At 42.2% G+C, this 18,941-nt stretch overlaps 1 protein-coding gene across 2 annotated transcripts in view; it reads right to left on the reverse strand.

Annotated features, from left to right (window-relative positions):
- The window catches only part of chd5 (chromodomain helicase DNA binding protein 5), a 38,979-nt gene extending 20,038 nt beyond the window's left edge, over nt 1-18,941 (reverse strand). For both annotated transcript variants that reach the window (XM_042406664.1, XM_042406663.1), the window contains exons 1-13: nt 18,653-18,941; nt 12,053-12,204; nt 6,025-6,243; nt 5,380-5,498; nt 4,564-4,805; nt 4,353-4,465; nt 4,051-4,177; nt 3,635-3,801; nt 2,535-2,753; nt 2,068-2,274; nt 1,309-1,520; nt 480-611; nt 164-272 (exon numbers count right to left, since the gene is read on the reverse strand). In XM_042406664.1, the coding sequence (XP_042262598.1) occupies nt 164-272; nt 480-611; nt 1,309-1,520; nt 2,068-2,274; nt 2,535-2,753; nt 3,635-3,801; nt 4,051-4,177; nt 4,353-4,465; nt 4,564-4,805; nt 5,380-5,498; nt 6,025-6,243; nt 12,053-12,204; nt 18,653-18,719 (2,085 nt within the window). In that variant the 5' untranslated portion in view covers nt 18,720-18,941. The remainder of the gene's footprint in view (nt 1-163; nt 273-479; nt 612-1,308; nt 1,521-2,067; nt 2,275-2,534; nt 2,754-3,634; nt 3,802-4,050; nt 4,178-4,352; nt 4,466-4,563; nt 4,806-5,379; nt 5,499-6,024; nt 6,244-12,052; nt 12,205-18,652) is intronic.

Genomic DNA, 18,941 nt, shown 5'->3' on the forward strand with positions numbered 1-18,941 from the left:
ACACAGAAGTATCTTGTAGAAGAACTACATACCTTTATCAGGCTAAATCACAACATAATTCTCAATTCTCAATAAAAAAAAGAAACAAGTTTTCTAGAGCTCTGTTGCTCAAAACAATGTTTCCTGTGATGTGACCCAAGTGCATCTAAATATCCCAACTTACATCTATGATGGGAGCATCAGGAGGGACCTCCCTCTTTTGATGGTCATCTTTGAGTTTTTTTCCTTTCCTCACCACCAGGGGGCGTTGGTCCTCCCCTAGAATTTGCTCCCTGGCAAATAATTGCAGCAACACATTTACATGATGAGCCCAACAACTAAAAAAGGGGGCATCACAGATAGAGGGCAGGGCAGAAGAGAAACAACAGCAGATGTGGGCAAATTCCTTTGTTTATTTCTGTGTGCCAGGGACCTATTGTAAGCTATGCAAACAGGCATGGAGTAAGGTTTAAATAATTTGTAAGATGTTGTTAACCTACCTGTGGTCCCAGTAACAAGCTTTATGGCTGTCATATTCGGGGACGTCGAAATCGTCCACCTCCCAGGTGCACTGGTCGTAGGGCAGGTCTCTCCACTTGATCAGGTAATGCACATCCCCATCCTTATCAAAACTACAGGGAAGGACAAACATAAACAAAACCATCAAGCTCATGGTTTTTAGAGGGATGTCTCTATTGGGGAATTAAGATTTTTTTTTAATTAATTGGTGTTTGTTAACGGCATTTAACACCAGCATGTTCAAAATCACATGACATGTTCTTACAGCTGGAGGCAGATGTGTCGAGGAATACTTTTAGATATATCATTTAACTCAAGAGCAAATCTACTAAAGTAAAACCAAATTCATATAAAAATGCATGTCAGTACATCTGATCCTGAAGTTACAGGCTCCAAAACAGGGCTGGGACGTCTGGAAAAATGTGGAAAGATAATACCGGGGTTCATTTGGATATGTAACAAATGTGCATTCTCTGTGGTTTTGAAAACCTAGCATCTTTAGCATACTCTGAAATTTGCTGTAGAAAATGTCCTCTGTCATCTATAAAATTGTATTGCAAATGACAGCTAGCAAACTGAACACAGAACTGCATTTTCACATCAAGAACTTTAGGACTGGCCATGCCATGCAACTTTCCCCCGTTTGTATCCAGCCAGGACCTCTTTTCCTGTCATCTCTCTACTGTCACTATCTCTAAATGACATTAAATACCAATTAATAATAATAATTTAAAAAGCAGGCGTAGACTCCTAAAAATGAAGCAGTGTAGGAACCCCAATATGAGAATTTGTGTAACTGTGTGCAGCCACCTGTGGTTGAGTATCCGGTGGATGACCATCCACTCTGGTTTAATGCCATAGCGGTAGAAGCGCTCCTCCATCACAGCATACTGGGGGTCTTTGCTCTTCCTCTTCTCGTTGTTGAGCTCCTCCTCTCCGGAGCCGTAGTCATATGGCGGAGGCTCGTCCATGTCGTTCTTACGCTGGTAGTTCCGATACATGACAGTGTGGTACAGCTCCAACTGCACAACCGCAGACAAAAACCCCAACAACAGATTCTGCTTAGTACCATTCAGCATCACCTCTGGCAAAGAATGCAATGTATAATCTATTCACAGGATTGAGACTAATTTGATTAGCTACTCAAAGTTCCAGAATGGATTTAATGAGGGGAAGACGGCTACAAAATAAATTAAGGAAGCTATCTTGTCTCTCGAGAAAGGAGGCGAAACGTCTGCAGGACCAAGTCTGAAAACAACCAATTGGTTTTTTTTCATCACTAAATTAAATGTCACCTCGGTTTGAGTACTCTGAATTCCCTACTAATTGTGATTGTAGTTTGGACGGTTTGACAAATGAAACAATGAGAACTTATGTGTATACTTATTAAAAGACCGACAGCAAAACAGCTAACATTGTACATTAAACCGCAAAAGATGATTCATTAAAAATCTCAGTCTCTTGGCTCGTTCTGTGTGTTCCAAAATCTTGCAGAGAGAACACATAGTTCCTGTGGCCAAAGAGAGCAGAAATGTTAATTTGAGATTGGACCTACTTCTGGTATCTCACCTGCAGCTCGCTGACCCAGGAGCAATGCCAGTACGAAAGGCCAGCCCACTTTACGAAGAACTCCCTCTCTGGGTGGCCCTTGAGCGGAGGCTTGGTCAGTGGGTCTGTTGGTTTGCCATCAGGGCCTGCAGGCAGTTCAGCTGGCAGCGGCGGTTCTCCCCATGTCCAGTGCAGAATCTTTTGTACTTTGCCTTTTAGAGGAGGGCACTAAGAGAAAAAAGAGAGGTGTGATATCATGCATGCAGTTATCTATACATTATGTCACAGCAACGATGCACAAACTAGCTTAGATATTGGTGAAAATATATATAAAATTCACATACAATTACTCAGTGAAAACGTTATGTGTATTATGTTTCTGTTACATACAGTATTTTAAAACTTTTTTTTAAAAAAAACACCAAATGCAAACTGATAGACTGTATTAAATTTGTAATTCAGGATTTTGGATTGAAAAGTCAGCTCACCATGCAGCGTGGACACAACCACTCCCCGTTGGGTATCTCGGGCAGAGGTGGGTTGAGACAGTGGATGTGGTAGGAAGATGGGCAGGTGTCACAACACAGCAGCTCTCCTCCATCTTTACACACTCTGCAAAACTCCATATGGTCATCCTCTTCCTCACCTGCTGCCTCCTCCTCTTCCTCCTCCTCGTCTTTGGCCTCCCACTGGATTCCCTCCTTCTCCTGAGAGACACAGTTAAATAAATATGATCAGGTGTGCAGCAGAGGGTAAGAAAATTGCTAAATGAAGTTCATCCACTTTTTTGACCTGACATTCTTTCAAGGATGTGTATATGTTTTATGATTATTTTTATTTATGATTTATGTAAAAAAAAATACAACTAACTTTGAAGAACATACATGACTGATTTCCATTTATACATAATGATGGCTGTTTTTTTCACAACACAGAGTCCATCTTCACAAACAGCATTAACCACAGCTTTATGCAAACAATATCCTTGATCAGTAAATCCAAGGAGAAAAAAAAACGTTTCTGCTCAAATCTGTGCTTTTTTCCTGTGAAATACGGAATCATTTTATCTCCTTTAAAGGCCTTTAAAATATATTAAATGAAAGAATCCGAGACGAGTAAAATCACTCTTTGGCTCAATAGTTCAAAATTGGTAGACATACAATATAATCTGTTATGTGGGGTTGTCAGAAGGTCTTACTCTTTACATTTCGCTCCAAAATATCTCTGTGCATGTGCTGTGCATTCAGAAGTAGTTACCACAGAAATCAAACCTGCACAGATTGGAAGACACTGACATACATGAGGGAAGATATCTTGTGTTATGGCAGTTTAGAACCAGGCTTGTCCGTATAGTAGCTTCAGCATATTTACAAGAAACACATTTATGAAATAACTACTATAGGATCTAAAATGTTTAAGTTAAAACCCTATGTTCATGCTAATGGAAGTCAATGAACACATACAGATTCTCCCCACTCGATGTACCAGCTGCACTGTCCCATGAAACACCACTTAAGTGCGTCTTGTAACATGACAACTCCATAAAACTTCATAAATATACAGTATCTGATTAAATTAATCAACTCACACAGTGTGGACAGCTCCATTTGCCCTCAGGGGCCTTCTCCAGCTCAGGGTCCAGGCAGACCAGGTGGTACGCTCTGGGACAGGTGTCACACAGGATGATCTCTCCACCTTGCTGGCAAACCTCACAGTAGTCCTGGTGGTCTGTCTCATAGCCATCCCCATCCTCCTCTGGAGAAGGGAAAAGGAAGAGGCAAACATGGGCAATTTCCAAATACAGTATTTCAACTACACATTGCGATGATAGTGTGAGGGTGATGTGCCTTCAGAAAACATTACCATAATAAGTAAAGCTTAGGAAATACATTTTAATTCCATTACTCATAATCAAACCAAACAGTCTGGTTCTGAAGGTCTTTCAATGGGATTTTGGAGGGAAAAAACACCACAGAGCATGGTGATTGTAGAGAGTAAACATACTTTTCCTTTTTTTCCGCCCACGTCGGGCCCTTTTCTTGGTGGCGGCCCCCGAGGTATCAGAAAGCACAGAGGCACTGTGGATGCTGATGTCATCAAAGTCTGACTCCTCCAGGAAGTCCTCCTCGCTCTGGAAAAGCATACACAGAAACCAAAGAGCTGAAAGATACACGAAAAAAACGACTTTCACAGTAAGCACTGTAAACAGTCTGCGGCCACTTTGATGTCATTGAAAATATATAGTAGTAGAGAAACTGAGAGGAAGAATGAGCTGAAAGTGTTGCTGCAAAAAAAACAAGACATACCGAAGACGCTTTCTTCTTCTTCCCACTTTGGCCCGACTTTGATTTGGTCTTCTTCGGCTTCGGTTTCTTCTTTACCTCTTTTACACTCTTGCTTCTCTTTCTAACTCCTGGTCCTGAGACACACAGATTTAGGCCACAGATGGGTTAACTGAGTGGTATTCTACTATTATTTCTAAAAATATGCGTCCTGTCACAGTTCACTAGGCCTTACCCTTTCCCTCTTTGGTTTTGGCTTTTTTGATTGGCCCCAGCTGAGAGCCCGGCTGGCTGCTGCTGACAGACGTTGGCTGTGCCACGGTAACCGTTTCCACAGCGGCAGCCACAGCGGCGGCCACAGCGGTTGCAGATGCGCCTTTGAACGGGTTGTTGGCACTAAACTCTCGCCACTTGGCCCCTAACACTGTCATCATCTTTGACATGGGAATTTTCGGGTTCTTCTTGGCAATGAGAGGCCTGAGTAAAACCAGAGGGAGAGGAGACAACAGCAGCAGCTTTAATATTTCACACTTCATTCCCGTTGATGTAATTTCTACTTCCCTCAGCACTGGAGGGATCTGGGTCTTGATTTGCTGACACCCCGCTGGCCCTTAAGTTTTGTTCTCCCTGCTTTGCTGTGTATATGTCATGTTTGTGATTTGTCAGGCAACAGCTTGAGGTTTGGCACATTGGCCTGTGAAAGACAGTGGGTCAGAGCACCGAGTCCCAGAGCCTCCCGGCTGTCACAGGCATCCAGTAAGCAGCTGACTACTCACAGGGGGCACTGCAGGAGCTCATGCTCCACTTTGTCGGAGCAGAGGCTTAGCCGAGCCAGACAGCCCCAGGTGAGACAGACTCTTTATACCAACACCCGAGCTTTCTAGCTCAAACAAAAAGAGCAGTGTTTGCCCGTCACACCACACTCTACTCTCTACTGTGGAGTTTTTGTTGGAAGCCTCTCAGTGAGGGACTCTGACAATCCGCAGAAACAGAGACAGAACAGAGGAGTTTAACATAAGATGATAATCCAGACAAGAAATTAGATGCTTGCCTGAGGAACTGGCTGAAAGCCTTGTAGTTGGTGATGGTTTTATAGTCGTCCTCGGTGAAGCCATACTGGACGTCTTCGAGACCCCACTCTTGCATCAACTGGCTGGATGATTTGGGTTCCTCAGGAAATACAGATGAGAGAGAGATCAACATTCATATGTTTATCTACATATGTTTAATAAATAAAATATTGATGTTAAATAAATAAGAAACCTGACAGTCGGCCTAATTAATAAAAGAAATGCACAAATTGTAATTGTTAGATCCTTGCAATACATTCTGAAATAAAAGTTTCAAGGATTGATGACACTGTTTGACTGCCATGATGCTTAGGAGGTAGGGAAACACAGTATTTTAAGGTTTCAGTTGTATGCTTGTGTTCATGGATGTTAGAGTCTTGTGGGCAGGACAGTCAGTGGTAAAAGGTTAAGTCAAAAAAAACTGCATTAAATCTGAAAAGATGTGAATAAAAAATTTGCTGCCTCTACCCACTGGATCCCCCTCACTGCCTCAATCTGCAATGCAGAGTCCATCTTTTTTTAATCTACACTGAAGACTTTTCGTCTTTTTTAGCCCAGCTTTATATAAATTTAGTTTCTTTTGTCACTTTGCTGTGTGTGAAAAGCGCTTTAAATCACAGACTTACTTTCATGTTCCCATCATCATCGTCGTCGTCATCATCTTCCTCGTCTCTCTTCTTCTTCCGGGGTTTTTTCTCTTTCTTCTCCTTCGGTTTCTTCTTCTTCTTCTTGGTGGGGCCGTACATGCTACTCTCGCTCTCGGAGCCTATTTCTGGATGTTCCCGTTCCTCTTCCACCTCTGAGGTCTCCTCCAGGTCGCTGTCGATTCTTGCCTGGATTCCTCCCTGAGGCACGTGCATAGGGACACACAAACAACATGCACATGTACAAATAAATGCCCGCTGTTGCTATAGTTGGTATAAGCAGTGGCAGGGCATGAGCATGTGTCAGGTTCATGCTTCATTCCCTGATCTTTCTCAGTCTCCAGCACATAAACACCGTATGTGTCTAACTTACATCTTCGCAAAAACTCCGACTATGTTTTTGTTGAATGAAGCAGTCACCTAAGCAGTCTGGCTTTGATTTAGTCAACAGCTGCTGCCAAACAGCTATTATTTATAAATGTAAACAGGCAGAATCTGGATTTGAATCTTCCTTTCGCTCTCCACCTCAGGACATGACTGTGACTGACAAAAGCTAGCATCAAAGCCAGATTCCAGCGTCACAACTGAATTTCAAGTCTGAATTTTATTATTGGCACGATAGAGGCAATCTGTCTCCATTTAGGAGATATCTTCGGAGACAGAATTTCAAATCTAGCGATAAAAAGAGGGGAATAATTAAAATATGAAACTCAATGATAGGGCAAATAAGCATGGCATTAATTTTGCCAGGGTTAGGGATTAGAGCTCCCGCAGAGCCCACCCACGCTAAAAACATATGCTGCCGTACTATAAAGCACTTTGGATAAAAGCTCCTACTCGACGGCATTTGCATAAATTAAATTACATCATTCCAAAGTGTCACTGCCTAACTAATATGATAATTCTTCTTCCTGTGAGAAAATATAGATATTATTGCTGTTACGTATTGTCAGAGGCGAAAGTGATGAGGAGTCAAGTCAGAGACACGTTCACCTTTTACACGTGCTTCGACAACAAACTAAACCGAGAAACAGTACACCTCAGGCGGCGTAGCCAATCACAGCACAGAGTTGATCTGTAGCCTGAGCTGCATCCTGCCTGTTTAATATGAGACATCTGGAGGGCTATATGGATTTAACGGTTAACAGGTGTTGTTTGTGTGATCAAGAGAGTTGCATATGAGCAAATTCACTGGTGCGTGCTCATGATAGTGTGTGTGTGTGTGTGTGTGTGAGAGAGAGAGAGAGGAAGAAGTATCTGGTGTATCTTTCGTTACGCACCTCTCGCCTAATTACTTGTGTGCTTGCGTGCGTGTGTGCAAGCGTGCATGTTCGTATTTGTTTGTGAGCGTATTTATTTGTGTATTTCTGAATTCGTGTTTCTTTTCCTTTAATCTACGAATGCATTTTTTGTTTGCATGCATGCGTGTCTGGGTGTGTGTGTGTGTGTGTGTTTTGGTTATTTTATAATCTCTCATTTTCTTTCCACATGTGTGTTTGCGTGTCTTTGTGTATGTTTATATACAGTACGTACGTATCCGTGAGTGTGCATGTTTTTGCACATGCTACGGAGTGAATTAGTGCACAGCGGCTTTGTGCTCTGCTCGCTGCCTGTTGCTCAGCAGGCCTGTGTGGATCCATGGAGAGACTTGCAGGCGTTTTGCTCTGTAGCGCAGTGGAAAGGCTCACGTTGCCGCAGCGCCCGCCAACCCTACCAGCAGCCTGGCTGTGTTGCCATGGCGACCAAATTTGAGCAGTGTCTGGCTCTAGCTCTCTCTCTCGCTCTCTCTCTCTCTCTCTGTCTTCCTAGTTTTCTCTCTCTTTCTCATAGCTCACCCCCCCCCCCCCCGCACGCCTTCATTTTCTCTCACTTTCTCTCCTTCACAACTCATAGCCCCCCCTCACATTATTTTCTCTCTCACTCTCTCTCTCTCTCAACAGCCCCCCCTTTCTTTTTCTCTCTCACTCTTTCTTTCTATCCTGCAACTCAGCCCCCCCCACCCTCACTCCCCCCCCCTTCCATGCACACACACTCTATAACAGTGGCAGCCAATGGAACGGCGCCATCCAATCAGACACGTTTGCATAACGAGCTTGTTATGCAGAGGCCTGTGGTTGCAGAGCCGGTGCTCTAGCACCCGTCTAGACAAATCTCATTTATGCATAAGAAGAAGAGGAGAGAGAGAGAGTAAATTGAAGATTGTGGATGGGGGATGGGAGTGGGGGTGGGGATGGAGGAGGGAGAAGCAAGGAAGCAGAACCACTGTTGACTTGAGAGCAACTGCATAGACAAGGTGGAACTGTGCAACAACCTCACCGTGGCCCAGAGTTCAATGTTACACACACAACATAGGGCCAAAGAGGACACTGGCAGCAACAAAGAGGGTGCTTCTACTTTCAGAGGGAAGAAAATCAGATAAGTGCTGATAATGCAATCAAATTAGATTCTTCCTCATAATGGCTCTGCCTTAGGGAGATTGCAGAGCATGCCACAGAAAATATCAAATGAGCCAAGACGTGGATATTCAATAAAATGTAGTTCACTAAAAATACTGCTGTAAAAACACTATGGCTCCTAAACAATTGCCTCTTCTTTTTCCCAGAAATCAGCAACAGCTCTTTGTTGACTCACAATCCCAGAGAGGATATTGAACTTATAAAAACAAGATACAGGCTCATCCCAGCCTGACTGTATTTCAGCAAGCTGCTAAAGCTACGAGCAGCTCTTCACAGCTTCATAGAGGTTTTATTGTGGCGAAACCACAGCGTCGTCTTTTCCCAATAAAATTAACTGCTTTCTATAAACTCAAATTCCGTTGATTTAGTAGATTTTTTTTTTCTCAAAAAGGACACAGGATATCTGTTCATGTCTACATAGCTCCTTTGTTTCGCTGCAGATGAGAGAAAGAAAAAGGCAGTCTCTCCCTGGCTACCATTCTTCCCACCAGCAGCTCTGACCTAAGACTGGGATGTGCCACTGACAGTCTCTGACCCCAATTGACTTTTGGCCCTTGTCTGACACCAACCTTTGGGGAGTGATTGGAAGTGAATTACAGCAGCAGTGTTTCCTCAGTGGGAGGGCAAGAGAGAACAAAATACGCAAGAAAGAAAGAAAGAAAAAAGAAAGTAAGAAAGAAAGAAAGAAAAAGAAAGAAAGAAAGAGAACTGCAATTCCTATGACGCAAAGGCAGTAACAAAAGCAGCGGCATCACGATCAAGGCAAAGTGAGGTGATGCGTGTAAGAGACAAGAGGAGAGAGGGAAGGGAGAGGAGAATACAGAGCAGAGTCTGTGTGGGAGAGGGGAGAGGAGAGTGTCAGAGGGAGTCCCCCCCCTCATTAGCTCGGTGAGACCCAGAGCTCAGTGTTTACCACAAGCAGCCAAAGGGCCGGGTGGCAGCCTGGCCAGCCAAGCTCCTCACAGCACTGCTGGCATCTCTAGCCAGCAGAGGGGAACATCCTGGCTATGTCACTGACACTGTTAAAGCCATTGCCAACACAGGCGGGAATCACACTGGGAATACAGTTCAGTGAATTCCTGTAATCATCGAATAAAAAATTATTATAGCTTCTAGGTTTGGCTAAATTTCCAGGAAAAGTAGAAATGGATGAGGCTTGAGAGTTGGCTTCTATTCTGTCTATTCAGTGCAACAAAGGACTGTGTGTTATGTTAAAGGTGTTGTTCATAGTGACAAACTCACATGTAGCCTAATTATCACCTGACTGTAGTTCACCTCAGGTCTATGAATCCTCTTTTAGTTAATTTTTTAGATTTTTTTGGTTGTATTCTGTAACTTGTCAGATTCTGTGACCTAATTAAGAAATGTAGTCTTCAAGATGTTTTGTGTAGAAGTCCAGTTCCCCTTGGAGTGAGAACCTCATTTAGTTTATGGTTAGGCATTTCAGAGATGCCTGATTACGGTTAGGGTTGAGTTCAGATGAGGGTATGATGAAAAACAGACGGGGACAAGATTTAAAGACAAGAAAAGACTGAAAAAGCTCTCATCAGCGTAATTTCCAGTTGCAGCAGTCAACTGTTTTCAGTGAAAAAGCTCTGATAAATCCGCTGTGCGCTACCTGTCCAGCACCAAATGGCAGACATCCAAAGTTAGTGACTAGCTGATGAACATAGGGGAGCATTTAGCCGCTAAAGAGACTTATATTTAGCTGCTAACGCTGGACTTACATTGGTTAAGTGGCCAGAAATACGACTCCAATGGAATGCTAATTTTGCCGAATGCTAACTTTGTTTTATGCATAATTGCTAACATGGTTGCCATAACAACTTTGTAAGGTGATAATATTTCAGATGTTGTGTTTTCTGCTTGATCTACTGCCCCCGAATGGCCAAAAATAAATTAATGTAGCTTTAAAGACTATAGAAAATTATTTGAAAGGAGAAATAACTGCCTCTTATGAATAAAAAAATAATTCATAAGCAATAAAACACACCCTTGCGCAATTCAATGCACTTTGGAGTTTTTACTGCAATGGCCTTTGCCTTCTTTGACTGGTAACGATAGACTAAAAAATAATGGACATAGCCACCATGACGTCACCCATTGGTTTGTGGACTCCTGTTTTGAAGCCTCAAATTTGCATTTTGATCATCACCACCTTGGATTTTGGTGCCAGAAGTGACCATATTTGAACAAGGATGGAGCTGACCTTAACGCTAGCCGCTAGCTGGGTTAGCACAGTGAATTTACAGGCTATAGTTAACTGTAATAAAGTTAATGCTAATGCTAATTTTCACTAAAGAAAAACAGACTTGAAACCATTAAAACAAAATGTACTTAATGTAAAATACTGAACACCCGACTCTTTAGACGGTCTTTTAGTACATCAAATGCTGAACACGATTTTTAGGTGACCAAAATGTTACAATTAACTTTCATGTACTGAAAACACACTGATACAGCAACGACTACAGCTATGCCTATACTCTGAATCTGGGGTTACGCCATGGTTATGTTACCTAACCAATGTTGTCTCTGTGGTAGCGACTTGCCCGTGACAGAACCCACATGTCAGTCAAAGCAGCCACGCCCTTAGTTATGAATAACTTTCAGCCTTAATAAAATTTAAATGGGTGCGTTATATAAAAATTCACCCCCCATACAGTTGCATGAACGGGGAAATTAGCTATATAAACCAAAACTGTTTTTTTGTAAAAGGCTGTAAACATTTATTTCTGCTAATTTGGGCATTTTAACAGGGGGTCTATGGGGATTGACTCACTTTTGGAGCCAACTGCAAGTGGCCATTTGTGGAACTGCACTTTTTGGCATTTACATGTTGGCTTCATTTTTTTTTGCCCCAGAGGTTGCTGCTTGCTGGTAACGTAAGCTACTTTTAGCTAATGTTAGCTAATGTTGGCAACGTTTAGATAGCTATTCCTGTAGAACACATTACTGGGTCAGTGATGAGTCTTCTCTACTTAGCATTTCCATCATTCTGTATTCATCACTTGTGGCCACAGTGGCAAAAGTATGCTCGGTTTAAAGGCAAGCAACACTAATCGTAACATAACTGGTTTTAAAAAACACAACTATTAATGCTGGAAGCAGTTCAAACCGCCGACCTGTTGTATAAATGTTGGAAAATAAAGGCTAGAAAAGCTAGGTTGTCAAAACAACTCTGTCACAGCTCTGACTCCCACTGCTAGCTTGGCACAGACACTGTACTTCTGACCTGCAGTCCCTGCCATCAGCATCAACACCACAGGCACAAATCTACAGTCTAAACTGGCACTTGGTGTCCACAGCTTACACTGGCAATGACGGTGACAATGCTGCCAACCTCCCTAAGCCTGAGACAGTCCACTGCCTCTCATTTAGATTACAGAAGCAGTCCAGCAGCCAAAACACACCTTTGATCCAATTGCAGAGACATCAAAAGAGCGATGGCTTGAGAAATAGAGAATGCAGGGTACAGCTTGAGCCAAAGAGGCCTGCCAAGCTGTTGTGTCCGGGGTCATGTCAGATGATATTGAGTGTGAATTACACCTTACCTCCTTTTTCCTCTTCTTAACTTTGGGCATTTTCCCTTCTTTCATCTTTTTGGGCTTCTTCTTCTTTTGTTGTTTGAGGGACTCATCATCAGAGAAGAAGCTGTCGAGCGGTGTGAGGGGAACGGTGTTGCGTTCACCTTCGTCATCCTCGTCTGGACACACAGAGACAAAACATTATCAGCTTAGAAACCCAAAGTAAGATGAGAAATTAACACTCACAGCAAAGAGTCTAGAGAGGCTGGCTGCCGTTGAGTTTGTTTAGTCCATAGCCAATCTGGCTTTTAAGGAGGCGGAGCATGCAATTTGATTAAATGCAAATGCAATTGATTAACAGAAAATTAATTGACGAGAATTCTGATGATCGATTAATCATGTAAGTTATTGATTGAGTAAAAAATGCCAAACATTTTCTGGTCTCTGCTTATCAAATATGAGGTTCGTTGCTTTGTTTCTGTTTTATATCACTGTAAATTGAATATCATCTGGACTGTTGGTTGGACAACACGTTGATTTGAAGACATCACCTTGGGCTCCAAGAAATTTTGATCGCAATTTTTGACTACGGCTATTTTCTGACATTTTATGAACAAAGATCAAAAGAGATTAAGCATTAGTTGCAGACCTGGTACACTGTGAAAATATAACAAAGTGAAAAGTCAATCAGTGTCAGAGCAGCAGGAGCACTTGACAAAATAAACCTCATAATCGCACATCATTGAGTGTGGATCAACTTTACCCGTCAAAGCACAAATAGATGGAGTGTCTGCCCTGCCGCTAAATGGGAACTCCCTGAGGACCACTGAGGTATACTGAGCATATCTTCTGCCTTTAATGCTTGCCGGGACTAAAGCGACCTGCTGCTGGTTGTCAGCTGTACTGTCTCAAAGCTGCTGTGTACAAACGTGCTGACTGCTGAGCGCAGCAGACTTCAGTGATGCCATAGTGGGTCACAGAAGAGTAAGTAAGGGAGAGAGACAGTCCCAAACAATACATCACTATAAGGAGACACACAGAGAAATACACACAGGATGAAACCGCCCTGTAAAAGGCTGAACCCCTTCTCCTTCTCCCTCCATGTCTCCGACTGTCTTTCTGTCTCTTTCAGTCTATCCATCTGCGTGTTTCCCTTGCTCTCTGCGTCTCACGCAGACAGACTGAAGGGCATGAAATATGCAGCACATGTATCAGAGTCAATCAGCCAACACTAGCCCCGCAGTCTACCACTCCCCTGGGTAGCAGGAGTGAGAGATTGGGGAGGAGGGATTCCTGTGTAGTAGACACACAAACCTCACCAACCACTTATCTTCTATTTAGCAAAGCTAGCGGGAGGTACCCCCCACACGCACACACATGCACACCAGTGGCTTGGAAGCTTTAATCAGAGGCAATGACAGGCTCATTGTGTTTCTTCTGACCACCAGATGAACTGTGTCACCCCTACTTTAGTGTTAATTGGGGGTAACGTGCCTTATGTGCCCATTATTTTTGTAGTGAATCTGCTTACTGATGACATTTTTTTTACTGATATTACCTTAAAATTTGACAATGGTTATGTTAAAATGCAGGTAGTTTATCTATCTATCTATCCATCTATCTTTCTATCTGTCTGTCTGTCTGTCTGTCTGTCAACACATCCTTTATTTTTCCCTCAATCACAGAATCACATATTTCTCTCCAATTTATGTCTCTCTTTCTAAATAAAGCCTTCAGTTTATGTATTCACCATCTTAAACAGGGAGCTCTTTTATGTCTCAGATGTATGTTAGCTGCTGTATGTCATGATGGGAGCACAGCAAGCCTTACATCTCTCTTAGACACACAGATGATGACATGGATCAGATGCAGATGGAGATGAGCCTGGATTAGACAAAGCACACACAGTCCATCACTCCACACCTCTTTTTTTTTCACGAGCAAACTATGACTTACAGGTTGACCACACATCACTGATTAGATACACCAGATGATGCCAAAGTGTGTGTCCCTTTCTGTACAATAAATCGCTCAAACTTCGTAGCGGTGGTGCAGTGTTACTGATGTAGGGTTTAAAAGTTTGATTCATTTGGTCATATGGTAGCAGTGTGGCTCTAGGGATGCAATGTCAATCTGTCGGCCTGTCAACTACCACTTTGGTCCAGACTGAAATATCTTAACAGCTATATGATGGATTGCCATGAAATTTTGTACAGACATCCGTGATCCCCAGAGGATTAATCCTACTGATTTAGGTGATTGTCTGACATTTCTAGCACTATCAGCTGGTCAAAGTTTTCACTTATCTTGTGAAAATATCTCAACATCTACAAGATGGATTGGCACAAAATCGTAAATAGATCGTGGTTCCCAGATGATGTATCCTAATGACTTTGAATATCCCCTGACTTCCCGCTAGTGCCATCACCAGACTGAAATTTGTAGTTTTGAGTGAAATACCAGCAGATGGATTGCCATGAAATTTGGTACAGACATTAATTTCCTCCAGAGGATGAATTGTAATGACTCTGGTGGTCCCCTGACTTTAACGTCAGCACCATCATCCAATCAGATCTTTAATATGTCAAATACTTTGGCTTATGACCAAATACCTGCAAAACAAATGGTCTCTCAGTGATGTATCTCATTTATAGGCAGAGATGACAGCAATGAAATTCATTCATTGAAGAAACAACAAATAAAAGATGTCTGTCTTTAACACCTGCATTGCTTTATAATCTGAACCCTTCCTACAGTAAATGGCTTGTGAATTCCCCAGAGGGAATGCCATCAGGGGAATGATAATCTTTCTTCTTGGTGAGTGGACCAGGCTGTGCCAGGAGAGGGGGAGGTCGCCCAGTCATGTGGCAAAGGGAGGTCTGGCACCAGATTCTGTTAGAAAAAGGACCAAAGCGCCACTTGGCACACAAGCCTTGTGTAAAGTGCAGACGGATGGCAGAGACACAGTCCTGACCTTCCTGCAAGGGCTTGGCCACCGGACTGACCCATTATGAGGGAGATTCATGAGCGACTCCCAAGCGCGGAGGCTTGAGTTTACTGGAAAACACATTAGCCGTTTCTCTGTTGGCCGCTATGTGGAAATACCCACTTAATGTTGCCCTGCATTGTTTGCCATGAACGAGGAGGGGAAAGAAAGAGCCAAAGGTTTTCTCCTCTTCATTGATTAAGTGCTTACAGCTCAAACTCCTTAAGACAAAGACATCCACAGACTATTATTAGAAAATGCAATCATCAAAGTGCTGAAAGAATAAAGCCCAAACATCACCATTGAAATCATATCCATTATAGACAATGTTATGCACAAGATCATTATATGCGCAATATTATGCAGATATAAAACACTCTGGAACGCAGCACAACTCAACTGCAAATACACATTAAAAAAGCATCGTTCATGCACAGGCAACATGCACGCGCAGCAGGAATAAAATGGTGTCAACTTTCACAGTGAGGGATCCAAAAATAGACCCCTTTCCAATTGGGGATAACATTTGTAGGCACACAAAAGCCTGTGATAATCTTTCAATTTTAGGGAAGAACAAAACAATTAAAACAGAAAACACAATGGAACAATCTGTGACAATGTAAGAACCCAGAGTGAAACAAAGGGAATTAGGACACTTTATATGCCACAACAAATAAAGGCTATGATTGGACAGCTTTTGGGGGTCTAAAGTTCCCCTAGGATGTACTTTGACATTGTTGTGTCTTAATTGCATGCACGCATCTTGATGAAGGGAAAAATCTGACCTGGATTCCTGACCTTGACTGTCACTTTGATGCCTGTTGACGGAGATTGTAAAACTGTCTGAAAACTACTTCTATATCAGCAGCATAACAATGGATTTGCAACACTTTATATGTGGTCAGTGATGTGATGAGAAGAAAGGAAAAACAGAAGATAGCAAAGATATTAACCATTGTTACTAAAAAACCAATCATAATGTCAAAACAGCTGCTCTTTATTGCCTTATGGTAGTTTCAGAAAGGTAGGTCAACTGATTTTCAACATGTTTACCTTTCTCTACAGCGTATCTGTTATAAGGGTGTCATCTTAAAGCAGTGCAGAGTTATAGAGTCCCTTTATAGCCAACAACACAAAAAAGCAAAATCATATTGAGGCAGACATAAAGCAGTTTAAACTCACACATGAAAATGTTTTGACTTTTCAAACTGGATTACCCACATATCTTCACTCGCCTGCCATTATCAATTGCACCTTTCCTCTCTCATGCATGTTTAACCAACTACTGGGTTATTGGGGACACGCATCAGTGCTTGTGTTCTCCCTCAGGCTACGGCTGGCAGTCATAGATGATGCCTCAACCGCTCAACGCTCTTCTCTGTTTCCTACCTTCCTTCTCTCTGTCTCTGTCTTTTTCTCTCCATATTGCAAACCCTCACATGCACACCTGCTGGTATTAATGTGGCTCATCAAAAATATTCCATATGTTATCCTCACAGAAGAGCAAAATGCTGTGCTGGTTTATATGCATGGTATTGTCGAGAATAATGCTTAGGTAATTTCTAAAAGCAGTCTCTGGATAGAAATCACATTTATGAAATGGTAAATAATGATTTAGCAATTATATAGGCTATACTGCAATTAACATAACCCCTTTTTTGTGACAGTGGTACAAAATATACCAGCTTTAGAGGTTCAAGACCTTTATAAAACACATGCAAAATGAGCAAAAATCGCACCATGGCAACTCAGTTGTGTGACAATCACTCATTACATTTTGGGACAGTTAAACAACAATGCCAAGCCACCATATGACAAAACCAAACCAATGCCAGTACAGGATTTTTCATCATTTTGTCACAAACACACCTTCATTTTGAGAAAAATCAAGACCACTTTCTCTCTAATGTGTCTGTGTAACACAGTATCTATAAGCAACACTTACGAAATACAGTATATACTGTATATTGCATAGAGGTAGGCCTACTGCTGGAGACAACATTATATTGGTTTTTAACACTCTCAACCTTTCTTTTATACACAATCTATTGTTATAACCAGGAAAGTTTTCCACATCGTGACGTGAAAGGCAAGCAGAGGCAGCATCTTTTAAGTCGTGCCCTTGACATTATACCATCAAATCATCTGATGCTCAGAGCAAACTGGAGGAAGAAAAAAAAGATGAATATCTGTGAATCTGTTGACTGCAGTGGTTAAACTGACACCATGGCATAAATATTGCCTTGCTTTTGCGCCCAGTAGGATGCAACAGTGGAGCAGCCCCTGACACACTGGAACCAGGAAACAGACCTGGTTTAACTGAGTCTGATGGAGATTTTAATGAATCTACATTAAAATGATGTTTGTTTGGTTGTTTGTTTTTTGTACTATAAGTTATTCTGAATTATTTAACCTGACTACTTTTGTACCCTTGTTTTGAAAACTGCTATATAAATAAAGTTTATTATCATTATTATAATAATTAATAGGCATAGCTGCATAGCCTATAGCTAAGACATCCCACAGCTGGTTTACTAATCACAGAAGTCAAAGGAAATTTTTAATTTCATACTATCAACAAAGCATCATTTTAACTCAACACTATGACTGGGACATCCCCAACTGATTGGATGTGTCATCTATTTTCACAGAGTCGCACAGACAGTCACCAGAAAGGTTGGTGGTAGACAAACTTACCGAAAGAAAAGAAAGTGGCCATAATTTGGAAAATGGATTCTTATGTTGATGTTGGTGTTGATTAAGTTGATTAAGGTCACTTTTAAGGAGAGAAAAAAAATGGCATGTGTGGTACAGTTGGTTCATCGCCAGAGTGGTTGACAGATTAATTTCCCAGCCACAAAGCCACCATGTAAACTGAATGAGCTGCATGTCGAGAATGTGGGTTACAGTTAATTTGAGTTGGTGCTCAAGCTACAGCTGAAGGGGTTGTGGATGGCCTGACCACGGTCATCAACAGGGCACAGGTTTGACAGAAAAGAGCACATTAGATAAGCACTGTTTACTGTAGCCTACACGTGGCTTTCACACCTCTGCGGCCATGCAGTGCAAGGGGAAAAAAAAAAAAATTAAAGTTGGAGCAGCCTCCTGATCACAAGTGGAAACAGCAGCGCATCTTCCAGCCTATAACAAAATGAACACGGATGCTGTCACTGTAGCCCATTTCTACTTAAAAGCATATGCACACATTAACTGAGAAGGACAGCAATCATCACAGCACACACTGACACTGCACCGAATTAAACTGCCATGGTTTTTAAACAGCTCTCTGAAACAAACTTGGTGTTTTTAGGACTTGCTCGCAAGGTAAAGCTCGTACACGCATGCAGCCTGTGAAAGAAAAATCAGCCTTCAGAAACCATGCAGCAGGCTTTTCATCATTCGCCAAAAAATCAGGCTTGGATGTCAGGACAGCCGGGCAAATACAAGGAAAAAAAAAAACACGTTCCCACCTTTAAGACACTAGGTCGTGCAAAAAATAATAGCATGACTCTGCTTATTGCACCCCACCCCTCCTCCTCCTCTCTGGTCTCAGGAACGCAGGACAAGCCCTTTTCCCCGCATTCAAGGCGTAGCGGCGCAAAATAATCTGAAGGACACCCCGCCTCCCCCCTTTCCCTCACCTGGCATATCGTCTTCAAAATCCATGTCGTCTTGTCCCTCGTCTTCATTACTCAGCGACCCCGGCATCTTTATCTCATAGCCCCCAAACCCCTTTTAGGTTGAGAATACAGAAAGTTAACCCTCCAGACGCCGCAGCCCCGTTTCTTTCTTCACCCAAAAGAAATCTATTCGTCGCTCAGTTAATTTTTTTTTTTATTTTAATTTTTTTTTTTTGCAGTGGATCTGGGGGCTTTTCTCTCCAGGATTAAAAAAATAAAAATTAAAAAAAAAAACATTTACATTTTTTTT

The sequence above is a fragment of the Thunnus maccoyii genome, chromosome 3, assembly GCF_910596095.1.
Source record: "Thunnus maccoyii chromosome 3, fThuMac1.1, whole genome shotgun sequence".
Lineage (NCBI taxonomy): Eukaryota > Metazoa > Chordata > Actinopteri > Scombriformes > Scombridae > Thunnus > Thunnus maccoyii.